This window comes from Asparagus officinalis, chromosome 2, assembly GCF_001876935.1.
Source record: "Asparagus officinalis chromosome 2, Aspof.V1, whole genome shotgun sequence".
Taxonomy (NCBI): Eukaryota; Viridiplantae; Streptophyta; class Magnoliopsida; order Asparagales; family Asparagaceae; genus Asparagus; species Asparagus officinalis.
The window spans coordinates 2,183,960-2,208,454 of NC_033795.1; the positions used below are offsets into that span (position 1 = coordinate 2,183,960).

Genomic DNA, 24,495 nt, shown 5'->3' on the forward strand with positions numbered 1-24,495 from the left:
TCTCGATTTCTTCGCATGAACGATAGAGTCCACGAAATTGGCACGATCAAACCTTGATAACGTTACGGATTGTCTCAATTCCATCTTGGTTCAAACGGCTTTAAACAGTTAGTACAAACCAAAATCTCTCTCGATTGCCTTCCGATGAACGAGAGCCGTACAAAGATTGACGATCAACACGCTTTAAACAGTTAGGATCGTCTTCAAACACATTGAACGAACAAGCTTTAAAGCAGTTAGAGCTGTCTCAAATTTCGCATCTTGGTCAAACCTTATAAAACAGTTAGGACGCAAAGCCAAAATCCTCTCGATTCCGTTCCATGAACATAAGAAAGCGCTTCGACAAATTGAACGATCAAACCTTTAAACAGTTAGGATCGTCTCAATATCCCGATTTGCGTCAAACCATTTTAAACAGTTAGGACCAAAACTAAAATCCCCTCTCGATTCGTTCGCATGAACTGAGAGTCCTCAATTGAACGATCAAACCTTTTAAACAGTTAGGATCGCTATCAAATTCCCATCTTGGTCAATCTTAACAGTTAGGACCAACCCAAATCGTCCTCTTGATTGTTCCATGAACGAGAGGTCCACATGAACGATCAACTTTAAACAGTTAGGAATCGTCTCAAATTCCATCTTGGTCAAAACCTTTAAACAGTTAGCGACCAAAGGCAAAATCCCCTCTCGAATGCTTCCATGAAAAGAGGAGGTCACAATTGAGCTTATCAAACCTTTAAACAGTTAGGATCGTCTCAATTCCCATCTCCTCGTCAAAACTTTAATACAGTTAGGATCAAAGACAAATCCCTCTCGATTCGTTATGAACGATGAGGTCCACAAACTTGAACGATCAAACTTTAAACAGTTAGGATCGTCTCAAACTCCCACTTGGTCAAAACTTACTACGCAGTTAGGACCACAGACCAAAATCTCCTTTCGATTCGTTTTTTGCGAACGAAGGGTCCACTTTTGAATTGAGTAATCATAACCTTATGACAGTTAGGATTATTTCAAACACAATTCCCCCCTCAGAGATTCTCTATGTCTGGAGATCCCCACTTTTGAGTTTCTTTACTCCAATGGAGATAGATATAAAATTCTTCCTCTCCTCATCTCGGTTTCATCTCTACCCAACAATCAAGTAGACCAGGAGATATGAATATAAATTCTTCCTCTCCATTCATCGGGCTGATCTTCTACCAACAAAAGAGACAGGAGATAGAATATAGAAATTCTTCTCTTCATCAATCGGTTCATCTCTTACAAGCAAACGAGACTAGGAGACAGAATATAAATTCTTTCCTCTCCATTATCGGATTCATCTCTACCAACAAACAAGAGACCAGATATACTCAATAAGTATACGAGTCTAAACTATTTCCCTAATTCTCAACAAGGAGTTTCTGGAGAATATTACTTCAAAATATTTTAAGAATAACTGGTTACCTTCCAGACGGGTATTGAGTGTTAAACTATTTCCCGAACACTCAGCAATATAGTATATGTAGTATAACTATTTTTCAATTCTTCCGATCAGAGTTTTAATTTGAGAGACTTCGACAACGCCACGCGATAAAGCGCCACAAGTACCGGGGAATTTTAGCTATTCTACAAAGCACTGATAGGCTAAAAGATGAAGAAGTCAAGGATTGAAGCATATCACAACATTCTACGGCAATTTCCTCAAACAAAGCATGGGAGAATTGCAGGAAGCCCTTATCATTCCAAAGGGTTTGTCCCCAGACCCTCTCTAAAAAAATGAATGAGTCTGAGATACTTTGGAGGCGGGTTATCTGTAGACATCAAAAATGCTTACAAAATCAACCCACTGTCAAGACGATATAAAGAACAATATACACGTCTCAAGCAACATTACGGCGGCGCCGGCAGACATGCGTGCCGCGGCTAAGGCGCGGCAGACCAAGGTGCCGCGGCTAAGGCGCGGCAGCCTATGGTGTCGCGGCTTAACCGCTGCAACCTATGGTGCCGCGGCAGTTAAAGCAGGATGCTACAGCAGTTATAATACAGTTATCTGATGATTATTTAAAGTCCACGTGGCGGCGTATCAGAAATAGAACGTGTGCTGACGTGTACAAGCAGTTAAACCACGAAAAAGGTGGTTAAAGGTCGTGGGAGAACTGTTTCAAACACGTATGAACGTGGGTGTAACTGCCCCTTTAGCCGCGGCAGTGTCGACTGTCGCGCTCTTTGGCCGCGACAGTGTCGACTGTCGCGCCCTTTAGCCGCGACAGCATCAGCTGCCACGCCTAAAGAGACAGTTATTGACCGGCTATTTCTTCAGTTATCGTCTAAGGAGGCTATAAATACCCCCCTATGGCCATCATTGACAGGGGCTGAGCATTTTCCAGAGAGATTAGAGCAGAGAGCCTTGAGTTTTGGTGAATTAGAGCAAGAGAGAGAGTCTTCCTTCTTCACAAACATCCTCAAGAAGCTTCTAGCGAGTCCTAGAGATCTAAGCTCAGACTTGATCTTTGGAAGAGTGAACATCTTACATCGATAAGATATTCGCTTCAAATTCTTACTTCGATAAACGAAGGAAGAATCATTAAACCCCTCACGGTTCAATCAGAATCTGTGATTTGGTGGTCCACGAGTCAAAGCGCTCCCGGCACAGGCAAAGATCCCACGCAAGCAGCGATCCAAACAACGATCCTGCGTTTGTTTCTAAAAAGTTGTAATTTTCCTTTTGTTGTGTAAAAGAAGTCTTATAAAAAGACTATCTCTTTTGAATTTGTTGTAATCCGCAAACAACAAGAAATGAGTCACATCATCCAACTCATCTCCTCTCATATTTAAAAATCACTCACATCATCCAATAATATGGTGACAACTCATCTCATCTCATTAACATTTCATTTCCACCCATTTCCTCAAAAAAAGAAAAGAAAATTGATTTTCAATTTTCTTAAGTGTGGGTCACATCATCCAATAATATACAAACAACTCATCTCATCTCATCTATTTTCTTATTTTTAAGAATGAACCAAACACAAGAAAGAAATTATTATAGGAAATAGGTTTCTTATAATACATTTTCTTATTTTTTTAACCAACCAAACAACCTCAAAACAAGTTTTCTTAAAAAATCACCCACATCATCCAATAATATGATGTCAACTCATCTTATCTCATCTCTTATTCTTTGATTTCCTTCATTTTTTAACCAACCAAACAATCATAATACAAGAAATCCTATTCTTTGATTTCCTTTTTTTTTTTTCGAAACAAACAGCTCCTTAGCAAACAAACAGTGCCTAAGATGCTCACCCAATTGTTTATAAATTATTGTAGCATAAAAAGTAACTTCTAAGTATAGAGGATTAGATTTGGTTCTACAATTTCACCGGAGAACTTCTGTAGTATAAACATTAATTTTTTAGATTTTTCTTTGAAGTATGGAGGAGTAGATTTGTTAGGTTTTCAAATTTTTCCTTTACCTTTTTATAGCCGCTAGGGTTTCTATTTGAGGTGAATTTTTCTTTCTTTTCTTTTCAATAATTTGAACATGAATTATTTATACCTATTGCTTCATAAAGCCTCTATTGAGATTAATTTCTATTTTTATTTTTTATAAATTGAAGGAGTATAAAGATTTCAACGGCGCCGCCTCAAGCGGACGGTGGTCTCTTTGTGGGTCTATACAAAGGGCACATCGTCACCAAAAGGGAACTGGCTCCTCGCCCATCGAGCAGAAAAGGGGTATGACTTGCTCTCAACAAATAATCACTGAATATTGTTGATTTTATTTTATTTTATTAAAATTGATAATGGGTTTGTTTATTTGATGCATTTTGTTGATGGGTTTTGTTAGAAATAGCATTTGATGGTTGTAAGTTTTGATTTTGTATTGTTATTGATGGTAGAAAGTAATCATCTTTTCAGAAGTAAGGTTTACGGTCACTGTTCAAATTTAATGAATTTCGAAGAATTCTGGTTAAAATTTCGGGACCTGGGTAGCTTAGCAATGATCTGAAGTTGAAAATTTGTTGCGCTTGAAGAAACTAAGGCGAGCATTTAAAAAAAGGTTCATTTCGCAAACCACCACTATGAAGCAAACATTCCAAGTTTCGTTGTCGTTTCTTGGAATTTAACCTTTAAAATCAACTGAAGTTATTTCTAGTTGGCACTGAAGGTTCACGATATTTATTTAGAGAAGGCTGGAAGTTTGTTATGATAGTTGTAGTTTCGAAATTTGGCTGATGTTTTGCTGAACTGAAGACAAGTCTGAGAATTGAGATTTGTACTTGGTGACCTGCATTGAAATTCACTGTATTGATTTCCCTGAAATTGCCTTGAAGTGTAACATTGCAACTCTACGATTCTAGTGACATGCATTGAAATTTTAATCAACTTTGATTTACTATTGGTTGCTTCTGACTGTAGTCACAAAGTGGAATGCAGACCATTATCAATAAATAGATTCACCTTGAAATTCTTAACTGTATTATCTTCTGTCATTAAGAAGACATGCTTTCATACTGTTTTTTCTTTACTCTATTCTTGCAGTTAATCCTCCCTATTTGTTATTTCACTGCATTTGTGGATTTTATTTGCATGCATGGAGAGAGTAACGTTTCCCTAATTATTCACTGAAAACCGATTTTTTGTTCTTGTATTACAGTATTGATTTTTTTTGTCTTCAGCCTTCGCCAGCCTTGGATCTCTTTCATTCTGAACTAAATAAATTTAGCTACAAAATAGTTGAAACTATATGCATAATGTAACACATTGTATTTAAACATGATTATGTTCTTACTCACTGTACTGCATGGTATTCTAGAAAACCAGTAAGAGGGTGCATTTTGTCAAGAACCTAATTCGGGAGGTTGCTGGGTTTGCACCATATGAAAAAAGGATCACCGAGCTTTTAAAAGTTGGGAAGGATAAACGTGCTCTAAAAGTCGCTAAGAGAAAGCTGGGGACACATAAACAGGCTAAAAGAAGCGTGAGGAGATGGCCAATGTCCTCAGGAAGATGAGGTGGGCATTTTTATCTTTCAAAATTTTGTATTTCTGAAATAAAATGTGTGGTTAATTGTTCTTTCTGTTAAAATACTCCAGTTTGACATACATACCAATTTGTTTTACCGTTATGTTCTTAAACTAAGATTCAAAGCATATACATGCTTTCAAGTCTTGGTTGCATTACTGAAAAGAAAAGTAGGGCCGTCTGCTTATGAAAATCTGTTTTTGCTAAGGTTACACTTGGAAGAAAACCACATTCAAAACGTTTTCCTTGGATCTCTTTGGCTGTACATAGGAGTTAATTCTTTCCTTTCTAGTAAATTGGCACCCTTGCTAGTCATGATCATGTAATGATACCTCTAACTGATGAGCTTGTCCATTCTGGCAAACGGAGTTCCTATGTATTCAAGCAGTCCTAACCTAAAACTAAAAGATTAGGTCAGATTACTTGGTTCAGTTGTCCTGTACTCCCTATATATTCTTAATTCACGAGCATCTTCATGAGCGTAATAATTATGCATTCCTGAGTATTTTGCAGTCAACTCTTGTGCAAAAGAACGAATCAATAATTCATATGGATATGTATATGGTATTGTGGTCTCGGATGATGTTGATGTGTAGTTTTTTCTCCCCCAACCAAACAGCCCCTTAGAAACAAAACTCTAGAGTTGATGAGCAGTATTTGTTGTGCAGCAGTAAAGTACATAAATCAAATCAGGATTCACTGTTTTTCCGTTTGTTCAAATATAGATGTGTATTGATTACGCATCTCAATTTTGATTCAATTTGTTGGGGTTAAATATCTGACTCAATTCTATTACAATGTCCTTTGATATTGAAAAGCTTTTTCATCTTTTGCTCCCTCTTTATGTGCAGATCTGCTGGAGTCTCTGAGAAGAAGAAATGATGATTTTGGGACTTCATGAAGGTTCTTCACTTCCAGAGTTTTTAATTATTTTCTTGACATGGCAAAAAATTACATCAGCTATATTAAACACTGCTATTTACTTGTATTAGTAGCATAACCTACTGTAGTATTCGTTTGATATGCTATGCTTGTGATAGCATTATTCTTTGCTCCTTTCTGGTTAGTTAACGACAGAGAGTTTTTTGCGGTAACTTAAATTAATTTGAGGATTAAACATTATCTCATGGATAGTTGAAACAAGTTACACAAACTGCATCTATATTGAATAAATTATAGAACAGTGATAACAAAGTGCCTATCCAAGAATGAGGGCATACTGCTGAAAAGTCATGAACAATATCAACACTGTTGTGAGCGCGTGACGCCCACACCGCCGCAGAAGCTAAATAAATTCCGAGAGAAAACAATTCTAGCTCGAGTTTAAGCCAAACTCAAACTAACCAATACAAACAATAGGTGACTACACAGATAAAACAATAAGTATATGAGACTGTTGGGCGCAGAGTCACGCCCACCGCAGCGGAAGCGATATCACCTGAAAGATAGCCCTGACTTTTGTTGTCACAAAAGCACAAGTCAATCTCTATATTCTTGTTTCTCAAAGGAAACTAGAATAGAAAGTGATATATTTCATCAAAGTGAAATATACACTCTTCCTCTCATCAGTTCTAGGACTGAAATACCGAGGGAACCTACAAGCAATGGCAACACACAGATAAGACAAATACAAACACGGGATTTACGTGGTTCAGTAAACTTGCCTACGTCCACGGGAGGAGGTTTCACTATGAAGGAAAAATACCAAACTTATACAAGTTCTCTCTTCCTCTCTTTCTTTTCTGTCAAAAGAAATCTACACAACCCACTTATTTTCCCCACACCATAACTCCTCCACCACCTTCTCTATTTATAGAAAACCAAAAAAGGGGGAAGTCTGAAGCTTTTGGCGGGCTGGGACGGCGGGAAAACAAGAGTGCGCGCGGGAGGGAAAAAAGTCCCGCGGGAAAAATCCCGCGCTCGTGCCTTTCGTGCGCGCGCACGAAAGGGGGTAGCGCTGCACAGCGCTACTCGTGGACAGACCCACGTGGGTTTGTCCACTACGATCACAATTCTCCACCTCGTACATCATTTGATAAACCTTAAATTTTGGACGAACACCAGAAGAACCCCACGAACTCCACCAGAGAGATATCCAGACCAAACCAGCTACGTCACTATACCGCGACTGCCTACGTACCCTCCACCGGGATCAAGCTAACCGTAGTTCTGCAATTATTCTCCAACATAGTCTCCAGCACACCTTCATCACCGCCCCGAAGGGTCATGCCCTCCTGGGCAGATCAACACGGGTTGATATGAAGCAAGTCCAAACAATGCTGGAACTTGCTGCCTGTCACCACCTTGGTTAACATGTCCGCGGGATTCTCATTCGTATGCACATTCATGAGAAAAATATTATCTTCCTCTATGACATCCCGCACAAAATGATACCTGACATCGATATGCTTGGTACGAGCATGGTGAACTTCATTTTTCGCCAAGTGAATCGCACTTTGACTGTCGCACCACAAGTTCACGCTCTCCTGCTTAATCCCCAAATCTTCTAGAAGACCCCACAGCCACAATGCTTCCTTCACTCCCTCCGCCATAGTCATGTACTCAGCCTCTGTTGTAGAAAGTGTCACTGTAGCTTACAACATCGATCGCCAACTAACTGGAGCTTCATGTATCCTGAATACATAACCAATAGTAGATCGTCGTCTATCTAGATCGTCCGCATAATCTGAGTCCACATACCCGTCGACCTGACATGTATCTCCACCAAAATACAGACCCGTATCTGCAGTACCTTTCAAGTACCTCAGGACTCATTTCACCGCTTCCCAGTACGTCTTTTCAGAATTCGTCATGAATCTGCTGACCACACTAACCGCCTGTGAAATATCAGGATGTGTACACACCATTGCGTACATTAAGCTGCCAACTGCACTAGCATAAGGGACACGATCCATATATACCTTATCTTTCGCTGTAGTGGGAGATTGTTTACCTGAAAGCCTAAAGTGTGGAGCCAATGTGGTCACCACCGACTTTACACTTTGCATCCCGAACCTCGCGATCACCCGCTCTATGTAGCCCTTCTGACTTAAGAACAATCGCCGATTCGCCCGCTCTCTTCTAATCTTCATACCCAGTATTTTTCTAGCAGCGCCCATATCCTTCATTTCGAACTCTTACCAAGTTGAGATTTTAACTTATATATCTCCACCCTGCTCTTTGAAGCAATAAGCTTGTCATCCACATACAACAAGAGAGATATAATCACCTTCACGAAGCTTCCGAATGTAAACACAACAATCATAGTCACTTCGGGAAAATTCATGCTTCAGCATGAAGGAGTCAAATCGCTTGTACCACTGCCGAGGAGATTGCTTCAATCCATAAAGTGACTTCCTCAAGCGACATACATGATTCTCCTTGTTCTCAACCTTGTATCCCTCAGGTTGATGCATATAAATCTCTTCATTCAAGTCTCCGTGCAAGAAGACCGTCTTGACATCGAGTTGTTCCAGCTCAAGATCACCATGAGTAACAATACTCAATAGCACCCGAATAGAGGTGTGTTTCACCACCGGAGAAAATATCTCATTGTAATCCACATCCTCTCTTTGTGCAAACCCCTTAGCCACTAGTCTCGCCTTGTACCTCGTACCACCGAGCTCTGAAGGATCTTTCTTTCTTTTATACACCCACTTACAACCAATAGCTTTTCTTCCTACGGGTAATGAGACCACCTCTCATGTTTGATTCTTCCGGAGAGATTCCATCTCCTCCTCCATCGTAGCCAACCAACTCTCACTATTCTTATCTCGAATAGCTTCCTTGAAGGAGACCGGCTCATCTTCCTTCACCGAGAGTGCGTACTCAACCAAATTAACATACCCATAGTGCCTCAGGGGTTGATCAGTCCCCAGCTTCTGTACCTGCTTGTATACTCGCCTTGGCCTAGTGGAAGCCAAGCTATCCTCGAGCTGCTGTTGTTATAGTACCTGTGTATTCTCCTGCCGAACCTCCTCCTGCTTAAGCTCATCATCTACCTGACTTTCCACTTGAACACGACTAGAACCTGATTGGTCTTTAGGTTCTATCTCAATAACCTGGGACTCGGGAATCCCAACAGTCTCAACACCACCATCTTTGGGCACCCTAGCAATCATGGACTTCTCATCAAAGGTAACGTCCCTGCTGATCACGAACTTTGAATCTTCTGTACACCAAAGACGATAGCCTTTTACGTCCTTTGCATACCCCAAGAAAATTGCCTTCTTGGCCCTCGCGTCAAGCTTTTCCTCGTTGACGTGATAGTAGGCGGTACATCCAAAAATCCGGAGCCTCTCATAATCTGCATGCTCCCCTGACCACACCCGATAGGGTGTATCACCGTCCAATGTCGAATGTGGAGATCGATTTACAATATAGCAACCTGTAGCAATCGACTCTGTCCACCATTCTTTGCCCAAACCAGCATATGATCGCATACTCACTGCTTTCTCCCGTAGTGTTCGGTTCAGTCTCTCCGCGACCCCATTTTGTCGTGGTGTAGATCTTACTGTCCAGTGTCTGGCAATCCCCTCCTGATCACAGAATTCCTTGAAAGCACCGACTGTATATTCTGTACCGTTATCAGATCTCAGTGTCTTTAATTTTTTGCTCGTCCTGTTCTCAACCATCGCCTTCCACTTCTTGAATGTCTCAAATACCTCATTCTTATGTTTCAGAAAATAAATCCAAGCATATCTCGAATGATCATCTATGAATGAGACAAAATATCTGGAACCACCCTTGGAAGTTGTCGAAGTCGGACCTCAAACATCTGTGTGCATATAATCTAGTATCCCTCTGCTCTTGTGATTGCTCCTCAGAAACTGGACCCTGTGCGCCTTTCCATACACACAATCCTCGTAAAAATCCATGCAAGGTTTCTTTAGATTCTTTAGCAAACCCTCTTTACCAAGCAGATCCAGACCCTTCGCAAGGTTTCTTTAGATTCTTTAGCAAACCCTCTTTACCAAGCAGATCCAGACCCTTCTCTGACATGTGTCCAAGCCGTCTATGCCATAACCGTGTGTACTCACATGGGTCTCCACCACTTCCTTCAGTTCCAATTGCTGCATCTCTCGTCACCGTCGTACCCGAGAGAGTATATAGATTACCGTGACGAACACCCTTCATCACTGTTAAGGAACCCCGAACAGCCCTCTTCACTCCGTTCTCTGTTACGATCTTGCAACCCCCGGAGTTCAAAGCACCAACTGAGATTAGATTCTTCCGCAAGTCGGGAACGTGCCTTACATCCGTCAAGGTTCGAACCACCAACTGAGATTAGATTCTTCCGCAAGTCGGGAACGTGCCTTACATCCGTCAAGGTTCGAACCACTCCATCATGCATCTTGATCTTGATATCGCCTAGCCCCACCGTTTTACAAGCATGATTGTTTCCCATCAGTACGGTTCCACCATCAAGAATCCACTTCCTATTTGGACACATATGGTAAGAGCAACCAGAATCAAGAATCCACTTCCCGGAGGTATCCTCGCCACCTATGACGACAAAGCATTCCTTATCGCTCCCTTTCCCTGAAGCGTAGCTCGCCTCTTCCTTGCCTTCTCGTCTTTCAGTCTTGTTGTTCTTTTTCTTACATACTCTCTTATTAGGACAATCGATCTTAAAATGCCCAACTTTACCGCATTTGAAACACGCTCGTCCCGTAAGAGGTCTCGATTTAGATCTAGACTTTTCTCCCTTGCCTTTTTTTCGCTCATTGCCTCTTCCTCTGGCAAACAGTCCCTGCGCTTGTTCTTTGTTACTACCAGTGGTCATATCACTAGTTACAATTTTTCAAAGATCATCCGCTAGAAGCGCCAAGGTTTTAAATATCGGTTATCAGGGATTTATCGGACGATCAAAATCCTTATCGGATAGCGAAAATCGGGGATATATCGAGGATAAGTAGTATTTATCGGAGTGATATACTGGATGGTGTATATATATAATATAATAACTAAAAAATATAATCTAACCATGCTTAATGAAATATAAACATACCAAAATGTAAACCATCATGTTTAGAATCACTAACTAATTGTAGAAAGTGGGTCGGGTCGGGTTTAAAAACTCAACAATCCAACTCAAAATGCCCGGCCGATAATCCCGATAAAAAAACCTTACTTATCGGCCGATAAGTACCGATAACGCCGATAACTCGCCGATAAACTCTCCAAAACGATAACCAATTACAAAACCAACTTATCCTAGCGGAGAGCTCTTAAATCCGATAACTCGGCCGATAATATCGATTATCGGCCGATATTTAAAACAATGAGAAGCGCTGTGTCTAGTCTCATCCATCGACAAAGTATCACCCACAAGCATCAGTGTTTGCACCAGATTCTCATAGGACTTCGGTAGAGATAGAAGTAGTAGAAGCGCCTGATCCTCGTCTTCCACTGTCACCTCAATGTCCTTCAAGTCTGATAAGATCTTATCAAACTTGTTAATGTATTCCCGGATTGACGAGCCCTCCTCCATCTTGCAAGTATATAATTTGGATTTTAAATAGATCCGGTTCGTTAGACTCTTCGTCATGAATGTGCTTTTTAACTTCAACCACACGCTCGCAGCCGTTTCCTCCCCGTCCACCAAGAAAGCTACATTCCTTTTAAGGCAAAGGATAATCGATGCCCGTGCTTCCAGATCCAGCTCCTCCCAATCCTCATCAGACATATTTTTGTTCTTCTCTTTTCCAGCCAAAACCTTGTGCAACTTTTGCGAAATAAGCGAATTTTTCATTTGCATCCTCCAATAAGAAAAATTATTTTTCCCATTGAATTTTTCAATCTCGTATTTACCAACTTTACTTGTTTTACTTGTAGAAGTCATTATCCGCTTGAATTATGTAGATCCGCTTCTCTCAGGAATTTTTAACAATTACTTGTGTTTTACCACACAATATTCAACCACCACCTCAGATCAGAAATTTTACCACATTCAGTCTGAATAAGGGGCTCTGATACCAATTGTTGGGCGCAGAGTCACACCGACCGCCGCGGAAGCGATATCACCTGAGAGATAGCCTTGGCTTTTGTTGTCACAAAAGCACAAGTTAACCTCTATATTCTTGTTTCTCAAAGGAAACTAGAATAGAAAGTGATATATTTCATCAAAGTAAAATATAAGAATCGAAAGTGATGTTCTAGGACTGAAATATCGAGAGAACCTACAAGCAATGGCAACACATAGATAAGACAAATACAAACACGGGATTTACGTGGTTCGACAAACTTGCCTACGTCCACGGGAGGGGGTTTCACTATGAAGGAAAAATACCAAACTTATACAAGTTCTCTCTTCCTCTCTTTCTTTTCTCTCAAAAGAAATCTACACAACCCACTTATTTTCCCCACACCATAACTCCTCCACCACCTTCTCTATTTATAGAAAACCAAAAAAGGGGGAAGTCTGAAGCTTTTGGCGGGCTGGGACGGTGGGAAAACAAGAGTGCGCGCGGGAGGGAAAAAAGTCCCGCGGGAAAAATCCCGCGCTCGTGCCTTTCGTGCGCGCGCACGAAAGGGGGTAGCGCTGCACAGCGCTACTCGTGGACAGACCTACGTGGGTTTGTCCACCACGATCACAGAGACGAGAAAACAGATTTACGTGGTTCGACAAACTTGCCTACGTCCACGGAAGCTACACTAATAATTTCTTATTTAACCACAAGAAATTACAAAGCTTGTAAAAGAAAGCATCTCTAACTTAAGATATCTCACAACAACTCTTTACTGTAGTAAATATTTACTACAGGACTGTGCAATTTTTCTTCACCGAAAAATTCACTTCTCAATTGACCTTGAGAAGAGCAGCCGCCATAGAGGTGAGAAAACGCCTCTGTAAAAATCGCGAGTGAGCTTCACCTGATCTCGTGAACAGGGTTTCCCTTTTATAGGGAAACCCTAGGGCAGTTGGTGCGATCCAGCTGGATCCCACCCATGTAGGCGAAATCAACGCCCGCAGACGAGTTCCATCCTGGCGAGTTTGCTCGCACTCGAACAGGCGAGTTTTGGTCGCCTCTCCAAAACTCGCAGGCGACATCTTCGACCCGTCAGGCGAAAGCTTCGTCCCTTTCAACAGGCGAGCAGCGGAGCCTCCTCCAGACCTGCAGTCGCCGTTGCCGATCACAGCCTCCGTCTCCGACGATCCGCCGCCGTCGAGGTCAGTTTTTCTTCAAACACAAACAGATGAACGTACTCCATTGCTGTATGATCATTATTCTGTAAAATCTCTTCAAGTGCCTGTTTCAACCACGTAAGATGATAAAAAATGAAGCCGTCAACCTTGTGAAACTAAGACTATATGGCTGATAAAAGAAACATACTTATGCATCATATGATTGTGTCTATTATTACCAATAACAAAGTCATCAACCTTATGAAACTATTTATAATATCTCAATACAGGTTTGCACACCATCACACCAAGAAAATGGAAAGAACCAAACCCTTCAATCCGAAATATATCTCAATACAGGTTTGCACACCATCACACCAAGAAAATGGAAAGAACCAAACCCTTCAATCCGAAATCAGGATAGAAGGAAACCAAAATCCACAGACACCAAGAAAATGGAAAGAACCAAACCCTTCAATCCGAAATCAGGATAGAAGGAAACCAAAATCCACAGCAGTCGAGTCTCCCATTACTACTGCTTTATTCAAAGCAACAACAAGCAAAACCCTTCTCCAATGTCACACTCAATAGTAGTCTCTCAACAGAATCTCAACCAGAAGAGGTGGAGGAAATTAAACTAAGAACAAGAGCTGTTGGATCCCCAGTTACCGCTCCTATTATAGAAGCGATGATGATCTTCATATACTTGACAATCTTCGCGAGCTTCGAACTCCATTTCTTCTTCCCTTTATCGATCACAATTTGTAGCTTTGGCATTTCTGTCGCTACCAGTGCCATTTCATCTTTCACCTTTGCCTTCCCTTTGCCTGATCCACCTCCATGGCCGAGGTACCCCCTCTCCCAGTCCTCAATCAGCATGTCCTTCACACAAGCAACATGGAGGTGACAATCTTCACATGCATAGGACCAGCTCCTCTTCTCGTCTTTGTATTTTTTCTTTTTGCACTTGTAGCACTTCGATGACACCTTATACTTCAACGCCAGCTTCACATCACCCTCGTCTCTTGTGAAAGGAAGCTTTGCACAGCTTGGATGCAGGTAAAGGTCTTCATCAAAACAATGATAGTTGCATCCCTTGATTTCTCGTGCACACGCGTTGCATATTTGGCCTGCGTTTTCTGGCGAAGCGAGGAATAAGAACGTGCGGTTTGGATAGAAAGCATGGGTGATTGTAGGCTCGTGAATGGAGCCGAGAGCACAAGCCTTGTGAAGGTGGAAGTTGCACGATGGCTCGTTGCATGTGTATCGGGTGTGCAATCCATATTCGTAACAACCATTGCAAGTGTAGGGTTTTGCCTTGGTTTTGAGCTTGAGCACGTGATCGGGATGAACGGGGAGGATTATCTCGTCGTATTTCATGGCTGCAACTCTTTTGGTAGTACCTGCAAGTGGTCGCGCAAATTGTCAGTACATGGACGAGTAAAGAAATCAATGGTTTTTTCTTTCTTTCAATAAACCGTATATCCCTCGAATCTATCGTATTTTTAGACATTTCACAGCACTTCGTAGTGTACCTCACAACTCATGTTAGGTTTTTCTCAGCACTTCGTAATATACTGTTTATAGTCCTATATATTTTGCTAGTTCTATTTGCTTAAATCAATTACTGGTTCTTGCAGTCTAGATTCGTTCTGTTAACTGCCTAGTCCATGACAAAAAAAAAAAAAAAATTGCTGGTTCTCGAGTCATTTTACCCATGAGATTGTTTTATTTCCTCTTGTTCTCCTTGGAGTAGCGTATTGACCAAAGGGGTTCTCTCTTGGCCCAGAACGCAACCGATGAATCCGATCAATTGGAATTTTTTTTTTTAGTTTTGTTCAACCTCATGCTTATCTAATAGTTATGAGCATCACATCACAAAAGCACAAAAAGCAGCGTACAAAAGAAATGACGTATGCTCGAACTTTTCCAGCCAATTATAAAAGAAACTTATTGTAGCAGTAAACAAGAAATTTTCATGTGTTCTAAACAAGAATAAGTAAATAAAGCAAAAAAAAAAAAAAAATCTAATGTATATGGATATAATTCATTTGTAGAAATGAACATACCTTAATTTGATCGTTCTCTCTTTTTATTTCCCTTTCGTCCCTATTTTTTTTTTGAGTAAATATCGATCGTGCAAACTTCTCTTAGGCCGTATATATACTAGATCTAATCGTATGTATGTAACTCGTGCTTATTTTCCTCTGACTTAGGGATTAAGTCTTATTAGATAATTACCAACTGTTTAGTGTGTAAAACTGAACAACAATAATCAATAGTCAAGCAGTCCAGGTATGTAATATTGTCATATTGATAGACTCGTAGCATCGGCGAGTTTGGTCTTGGTCGGTTCATTATCAAATTAGTTCATGACTTTACTTGTATCGGTCATATATATATATATAATGTAATTATGAACCTAGTTAATTAGTACTAGCGATTAGATCACGGCCGATGGTTTGAATGTTTGAAACATAATAGCTCCCTATTTGGAGCACAATGGTAACGATGACTCTTATGGTAGTGATGTATTCTAATATAACAATCGTCAAGTAAGTCTCTAAAAAAAAAAAATTGAAGTTACGGACCGAGACCTAGCATGAGGAATCTGTATTATTTGAGTTTCCTTGACTTGACCCCCCTCCAAACTTTATTAAGTGAGCGTTATTAAGGTCATGTTGGTTTTGCTTGTCAATAAAGTTTTTAGTCGGTCTCTAGCTCAATTTTTCGTCAAGAAATTGCGTGGTCAGTCTTTTATATGGTATTTATACTGCCAATTATTTCTTTGATGTCGAGAAACTGGAAGAGAATTAGGAAAGTGGCCTGCAGACCAGCCTCCAACGTGTTTAGAGGAATTTTCTGCAGGAGAAAAAAAGGAAGAGGGGGAAAAGAAAAGGGAAAAAAAAAAAGACAAAGAAACTTTCATGGGACTGTAGAACTCAAACTATTTATAAAGCATTTGCTGATGATGAGAGACGTCTAGAATATCAATACCTTAAGTAGAAGAATGTAGGCAGTAAAAATTGCCTATAGATTGTAAAGGAGCTCAAAACTGACAAAAAAACGCTGATATCTCTCAAACCGATGGGAATTTGGCGAAACAGACGGCGGCAAACCGAACTTCGGTCGGCCCCGTCTCGGAAAAATACGCGATTTTCATATATAATTTGTCCAATTCCGACTTACGGTTTGAAAGTTATGACCCGTTCTTCGCAGCATATTCTGAAGTTCGCTTGAACTGATCGAACCTTGCCTGAACTATTGGACCAAGTCAACACGGGCGTCAAAATTGCTTATAAGTTCCCGGATACAACTCAAGACGAAGAGGATGCGATTAACATAATCATCTGAGTCAAATAAGATCATTCAATGCCAAAAGGAAGCAAAGGAACGCGCGAAAAGTCGGAACGACGAAGCGACGAAACGGCGAAACGACGAAAACGGCAAGACTCGAACTGTTGTCTCGAATTCCGAGACACCTCAAGGTGTCCCGAAAGTGCGAGACACCTCAGGGTGTCTCACACACTAAAGTTGCCCCGATGCGTTTTCTGATGGATTTCTCGGGATTTGTGCGTTCCAGTGGCTTCCTAACTGCCTTGGGAGTATCCTTAAACACGGGAAAATGGTTATTAACTGAAGATACGTTCAAATCACGAGATTTTATCCACAAACACGGCGTACGAAGCCTATAAATACTCCCTTTCGTGCATTTGTGAAAGGGGCTGGCGTATGTGCGAAGTGCTGACGAACCCTAGAGCAGAGAGCCATGAATTTCAGAGAGAGAGAGAGAGACAAGATCTTGGCGAACTTCAGCATAAAGAGGAAGATTTCGAAAGATCTGCAGACCTTCACCCCTTCCCTTGAGATCAAACCTTGTTTTAATCTTGAGAAGAGTAGTAATCTCACTTTGTTGAGCTTATTCACTTATGTTCTAAGTTTCCTCGATTGAAACAAAGAACAGCGAGCCTTCTTTTAGATCAAACATGGATCTGTTATTCAGTGGTCCACGGATCAAAGCGTCCCCGGCACAGGTAAAGATTACACGCAATAAAGAGGAAGATTCCGAGAGATTTGCAGGCCTTCACCCATTCCATTGAGATCAAACCTTGTTGTAATCTTGAGAAGAGTAGTAATCTCACTTTGTTGAGGTTATTCACTTATGTTCTAAGTTTCCACGATTGAAACAAAGAACACTGAGCCTTCTTTCAGATCAAACATGGATCTGTTATTCAGCGGTCCACGGATCAAAGCGTCCCCGACACAGACAAAGATTACACGCAAGCAGCGACCGATAAACGATCATGCGTGTGTTTCTAGGAAGTCTTTGTTTATTTTCATTTGTGTAAGAAAAGTCTTATACAAAGACTCATTCTTTTTGAATCTGTAATTGTTAAACAGTTGTAATGGATTCCGCAATGTAAACGACTTTCGACACAAACAAAGAATTAACTTCCTAATGAATATGTCTACGTCTCAATGAACCTAACATGAATAATTTCATTCTTGCAGAAAACAACAACAATAAGTTCTTTATCTCATATATTTAGGGTCTGTTACATGAATCATATTCTCCCATTCAGTTCTGTTGAGAATTAATTATCTCCTCCATTTTGTTAATCATCATCGTCTTTCATAGATGGACCGCTAGGGTGTGTTTGGTAATCGAGGTGTTTGTTTTTGTTGTGTTTTTTAGAAAAACACTATGCAATGGTGTTTTTTTTTCAAACATGTTTTGAAAACACCATTTATAGTTATTATTTATAAAGCGACGGCGGCGACGTGCGGGCGAAAACGGGTGGCCGCTGACGGGCGCCGGGGCGGACGCGACAAGAGGTTGGGGCCGGGCGGCCGACTGGTGGCCGGCGGACGTCCGTGCGCAACAACAGACGAGCCATGCGGGCGGCGCGCTTAGCCATTGGCTGAGCGGCGGTAACAGGTGGCGATGACGGACAAGGCGACGGCGGTGCGGCGACACGAACCGATGGGCGGGCAACGACGACCGACACGCGATGGGGGCGGCGATGGCGGCGGCGGGGCGGTGCGATGGCGGTGTGGGCCGGCGGCGGCGGTGCGTGACGGGGGCGGGCGGTCGGGGTGGGCGCGATGCAGACGTGGCCGGGACGACGGGGGCGCTGGGACGATCGGCGGCGGCTTAGATGAAAAAATGGAATCTCAAAACACATTTTTGGTGTTTTGAGATAAGTGTTTATTTTTGGATTTTGTAAATGGTCAAGTCAAAAAAACACCCTGGTTGCCAAACGAGTTTTATTGTTTTTGTTGAAAACAAAAACAGAAACGTCAAAAACGCCACAATTGCCGCTCCCTAAATTATTAACCAATTATTAGCCAATCATAAACCATGATCTCAAAGAAAATCTCTGGTTTGGATTGTTCCTCAAGTTATTGAGTACCACATGATAAATATCAACATGCACTATGATTACACTTGCATAGAAGAATCTAACGCATCTCCTCTTCTGGAACTTATCCAGGAGTCTTTATCACTGTCATAGGTGTTTCCAAAAGATTCTGATGTAAATAATAAGTGACAAAAATGTGTCATATCTGACATGAGCCTGTTTGTTTGGTACAGTGAACTCACTTAAATCTTGGTGGCTTTCATGCATTTGGTGCTGAGAATATGATGAAAGTGGAAGATGAAAGCAAAAGATACAAATAACAAGTGAAATTGGATTTGTTCTTGTTTCCTTTTGACTGTTCAATTTTGGATGCGTTTGGTTAACTCTTAACTGAGAGTTACAGTAGTGACTATCACGAGCAAACCTGTTTTTGTCATGAAGGCAATACCCACTCTAGCTATCTGGTTCTTGTTGGTTGGTGAAAATTGCTGTTATAATATTATGAATACTCTTATAATGATCTATAAGGTGCTGTTTGTTTCCATGCATTTTGCATCATTGGATTAAAATTGTCGGGTATCAACTCAAACTCCAAGTAACTATAGTGTTTTTAATTCTTTGTATAACTTCATGAGAATTAGATAGAGTTATAGATCTATCATGATTAGGAGTTTGAATCTTATTCTAATTAGGAAGTTAGGCTAGAGATAGAGTTTTGGTTTCCTTATATATATATTTCTATTGTTGGAAAAAAAACCAAGAAGTGGGGAGAGAGAGAGAGAGAGAGAGAGAGAGAGAGAGAGTTTGACAGTCTTTGTTCGTGCAAAATATTATAATTTGGAGGTAATAGTGGATTGATTTTAATCCCGTGGTTTTTCCCTGTTGAGGGTTTTCACGTTAAATCTTGTGTGATTCTATTTGCTGCGTTTGGTGGCTTTTCGGGTTTTTTTGCGAGATCTAAAAAATCTCTACAAAAATAAATATGTCACAAGTAAAGAAAATTCGTATTTTTAGCAAATACATTGTTTGTTTGTTATTTTTATACATAGATTTGAAGTAACCATATATGATAAATGCATCAAATACATTGTTTGTTTGGTACAGTGAACTCACTTAAATCTTGGTGGCTTTCATGCATTTGGTGCTGAGAATATGATGAAAGTGGAAGATGAAAGCAAAAGATACAAATAACAAGTGAAATTGGATTTGTTCTTGTTTCCTTTTGACTGTTCAATTTTGGATGCGTTTGGTTAACTCTTAACTGAGAGTTACAGTAGTGACTATCACGAGCAAACCTGTTTTTGTCATGAAGGCAATACCCACTCTAGCTATCTGGTTCTTGTTGGTTGGTGAAAATTGCTGTTATAATATTATGAATACTCTTATAATGATCTATAAGGTGCTGTTTGTTTCCATGCATTTTGCATCATTGGATTAAAATTGTCGGGTATCAACTCAAACTCCAAGTAACTATAGTGTTTTTAATTCTTTGTATAACTTCATGAGAATTAGATAGAGTTATAGATCTATCATGATTAGGAGTTTGAATCTTATTCTAATTAGGAAGTTAGGCTAGAGATAGGGTTTTGGTTTCCTTATATATATTCTTCTATTGTTGGAAAAAAAACCAAGAAGTGGGGAGAGGGAGAGAGAGAGAGAGAGAGAGAGAGAGAGAGAGAGAGAGAGAGAGTTTGGCAGTCTTTGTTCGTGCAAAATATTATAATTTGGAGGTAATAGTGGATTGATTTTAATCCCGTGGTTTTTCCCTGTTGAGGGTTTTCACGTTAAATCTTGTGTGATTCTATTTGCTGCGTTTGGTGGCTTTTCGGGTTTTTTTGCGAGATCTAAAAAATCTCTACAAAAATAAATATGTCACAAGTAAAAAAAACTCTATTTTTAGCAAATACATTGTTTGTTTGTTATTTTTATACATAGATTTGAAGTAACCATATATGATAAATGCATCAAATACAATGTCATAAAATTATGCTAATTTCAATCGGATTTGTGAATTTAGTCACATATTCTCAATAAAATCCGTGTCAACCAACCAAAATTTGATTGGATTTTATCCCTCATACAAATCCTCTTTAATATTCATCGCAAACACCTTCACTAGCCGTTATCATTCATCAACTATTATTGTAGTCACCTGTCATGTCTAACAGTGTAATCACCAATCAGTATGTAATTATGACCGCATTGATAGACATTAATTAATTCATCAAGATTTGTGATGTGTTGAGTGTTATGGCGGACACTCTAGGGGTTGTTTTTCGGTTGAGTCGAAGATGGTAATGGACATACAATATGGGCTCTGATATCACTTAGACGCTAGTATTAAGAACTAAGAGTATGCTCACATATGATCTTCAACACCCTGTGCTTGTGAAAAAGATTAATTTTATGGTGATGGGGGTGAGGTTAGTTGAAACACCCAATCAGGCCTTCGCATCAAGATGATATGACTTCTTTGTAACTCTCCATGTCAAGATCATTAATAGATAATTCTCCATGTTTATAATGCACATGTTGCAGTTATGGTGAGAGTTCTAATCTACTAAAATAAAGCCCCAAGAAACGCGGTGAATTATTAGAGCTCTGAGTGTTAATTTCCCAAAAAAATCCACATTAAAATCTAAATCGCACAAGGAAAAAACCCATCAAAGTCTCTCACCATCTGACTTAATTCTTGTCTTCAACAGCTGCATAAGGAATATTAATATTCCCTACAATTAATTAATTAGCTTCGTTAATAGAATTCCGCTTTCTCTTAACAAAAGTAATTATTAGTCAAAAAAATGTAATGCATAGGAAGTTGATTAGTCAAGCAGCGGTTTCCAAAAATATACCACCTCCTCTTTTTAAGAAAATATTTAATCAATCAGTAACTAATGGAATTAAAATTAACTAGCCAATAATTATATTATTGCAATACAATGGGTACAACTACATTACAACGCGCTCAGTGTTGCGCAATACACGCGCGATACGCATATTCTTAATAAAGTTGAAGCATAATTAATCAAGTAACAAAATGAATTTTGTTGCCCTTATTTAATAAAATGGTTAGGTTAAAAAAATCAAGCGTATCATTTTGTTGATAAAGATGTAATAAAAGAAACGGTTTTTCTATAGAGTGTCCATGAGCACTCTATAAGAGAGGAGATAGATAGAGAGAAATGAATGAGGAGGGAATCCCAATGCAAATTAGGGGTCCCCTTTTCATTCATTTCTCTCTATCTCTCTTCTTTCTTATACAGTGCCCAAGAAAAACCGTAAAAAAAATTTCCCCCAGCTACCTGTTAGCATCGCACGGGTATATAACACTGGCAGTTAGTACACATTGTGCTATGCTTCGAATATATCCGAGCAAATTAAACTGGCAAAATATCAAGGAGATCGAGAAACTTTTGGCATCAGCAGGTTGCAGCGAGGAAGTGAAGTGATCAAACTACAAAAAGAAACATGCTGCATGTAATATGACAACGAGAAGGACTCGGTGAGTTGCTCAAAGCGCGCTACTGATCGAGAGTAGCTGAACCCTCGTGCAATCAATCAGGACGCATGCTCAATTAACGGGCCCTGAGGGGGATTGGACTGCTTCGAGTTGATTTTATTTGGGCCCTTGTGTTCTTGACTGATTGATGGTTAAATTGTGGTGGTTGTGAGCTTGCCTTCTCCTATACATCTCTACAAAAAAAAAAAAGTAACTAATTTGTAGATACAACCTCTTTATTAGCGTGAGAGATTAATCATCTCTGTATGTCCGTAACTATTTTATTAGCACATACACCCCCTAAATTATGGGCGCTGTCCTCCAAATTAAGACAAATAAGCAAAAACCTGCCTGAGTTAAGTGCTAATTATAAAAAAGTTTAGGAGGTACAGTTGGCTACACCACCATAATATTATTGCATCTTTCTTCTCAAAACACGTAGAGAACCAATATTTAAAACTTTTTTAAGCTCCGCAGTGGATAATTGACCATATGGGACTAAATCAGACCAATGAGAATGCGACGTTCACGAGAGATTCCGCTAGCTATAGAATGTAAAATTGAGAAGGCCAGATAATATTGTTTCGTGTCAAAACGAAGAAAAGAGCGGTACAAAACTTTGCAATCTACAAACGACAAGCAAATAGGTGTAGGAGTAGTCCTTGGCAAAGTACAACCCTGAACACATAAAGTTTTTGTGTTTTCTTCAAATGGCAGAAGAGAATAAGAATCCACAACTAGTAGTTTGAGAAGATAAAACTCTTTGAATGTGGACAAGAGATATCTTACAATTTTGATTGTGAAAAGACTTAATTCGGAGTGATGTAGGCAAAGAGAGGGGGAATCATATGCATTTGCTATGGTTTAGATGCTTCTATGCAATCATTGCACTCCATTCATGCAACATTAAAATAAATAAATGGAAAAAAAGGTTGATTGTTGTGTGTTGATAAGTCTTTCTACTCATCTCAAAGGAGATATATGAACTTTATAGCACGATGTAATCTCTCCTTTATATATAAAGAGAAATTAGCGAAACTCTTATAAAGGCACAAAAAATTAGCATATGTCATATTATAAAAATACAAAATTTTGCCATGTGTCATACCATAAATTACTACATGTCTTATTAACCTATCAGAAGATGAACACCTAAGCTTATATTCACCTAAAAAATGTCATCAAACTAAAACGATCTATAAATAAAAAATTATTATAACTAAATAATTATAATCCTTATCATATTATAACTATTCATAATTAAATATATCTCATAACGATATTGTAGGCGTTGAAAATTGCCTATAGGTCTCCACGAACAGCTCAAAGCTAAGAGAAGACGATGAACGTCACTATCCAAGTCACAGAAGCTTGATTGACATCGACGAACGCTTGAAGTGAATCGGCGAACTATGTGAAGCAACGGAGTTTCAGAATAACGAGGATACAAATTGATCGGGAGCCCCGCGTCGCTTACAAAAGGCGCAATGCCCCTCGTGTCCCAGTTGACTCCACAATGATCCAATCATTGGAGCTTGTAGATCTCTTCGCCGACTTTCCAACGCACTTTGAATCGTTCAAATCCGAGTTCGGATGAAGAAGTTACGGCGAAAACGAACAAACAGGCATAACGGAACGTCTCAGGCTGAACTGGGACACCCGAGGTGTCTCGGCCTTGGGGTGTCTCGGCCCAGTTTGAGACACCCTAGGGTGTCTCGGCCAAGTTTGAGACACCCTAGGGTGTCTCGGAGCAGTTTGAGACACCCTAGGGTGTCTCGGCCAAGTTTGAGACACCCTAGGGTGTCTCGGCCCAGTTTGAGACATCCTAGGGTGTCTCGGAGCAGTTTGAGACACCCTAGGGTGTCTTGGCCAAGTTTGAGACACCCTGAGGTGTCTCCAAGCAGTTTTTGTCCCGTGCCTATAAATAGAAGCCCCGGAGCCTCATTTTTGGAGATCTGGAATTCTCGTGCCTCGGCGAAGCCCTCCCGGATTGAAGACTTAAAGTGCACAGATTTCAGAGAGGAGGAGGTGTTAGATCTGCAGCCCGGTTCGTTCCTTAGGATTATCCCGTTGCGGTAATATTAAGAAGAGTGATTATCTCGCTTCGCCGAGTTAAGAGCTACGGTTTCTCAATCCCTTTGCGGATAGACGAAGCTCTGCCCAATTTTTCAGCAATCAGATCTGATCGACGGTGGTCCACAGATAAACCCCGGCATAGGCAAAGATCCCACGCAAGCAGAAGACCGATAAACGATCTCTGCGTTTGTTTGATAAAGTTGTAAACTTTTTATTTTCATTGTGTAAGGAGATCTTATAAAAAGATCAACTTTTTATTTCATTCGAGTTTATTGTAACGACTAAAGTTGTAATAGATTCGATAACAATGAAAACATCAACTTTCACCGCAAACAGATATATTTAAAATTAGAACTTAAAGAGAAAAAACGCATATAGAGAGCCTTTCTACATAAAAGCATGGATTAATTTTAAAA

General features: G+C 40.1%; 1 protein-coding gene and 1 pseudogene across 3 annotated transcripts; one reads left to right on the forward strand and one right to left on the reverse strand.

Moving 5' to 3' along the window:
- LOC109829602 lies at positions 1,637-13,487 on the forward strand (annotated as a pseudogene).
- Positions 13,593-15,229, reverse strand: LOC109829878. Of its 3 annotated transcripts, none has more exons than XM_020396955.1 (2): positions 14,857-14,937; positions 13,593-14,544 (listed from the first exon to the last, which is right to left on the reverse strand). In XM_020396955.1, the coding sequence occupies exons 1-2, from the start codon at positions 14,858-14,860 to the stop codon at positions 13,751-13,753; spliced, it is 798 nt and encodes a 265-aa protein (XP_020252544.1). In that variant the 5' UTR covers positions 14,861-14,937; the 3' UTR covers positions 13,593-13,750. The 3 variants fall into 3 exon arrangements, with proteins under 3 accessions (XP_020252544.1, XP_020252546.1, XP_020252545.1); XM_020396957.1 differs by lacking the exon at positions 14,857-14,937 and adding an exon at positions 15,211-15,229 and having other exon boundaries at positions 13,594-14,544; XM_020396956.1 differs by lacking the exon at positions 14,857-14,937 and adding an exon at positions 14,677-14,723 and having other exon boundaries at positions 13,594-14,544.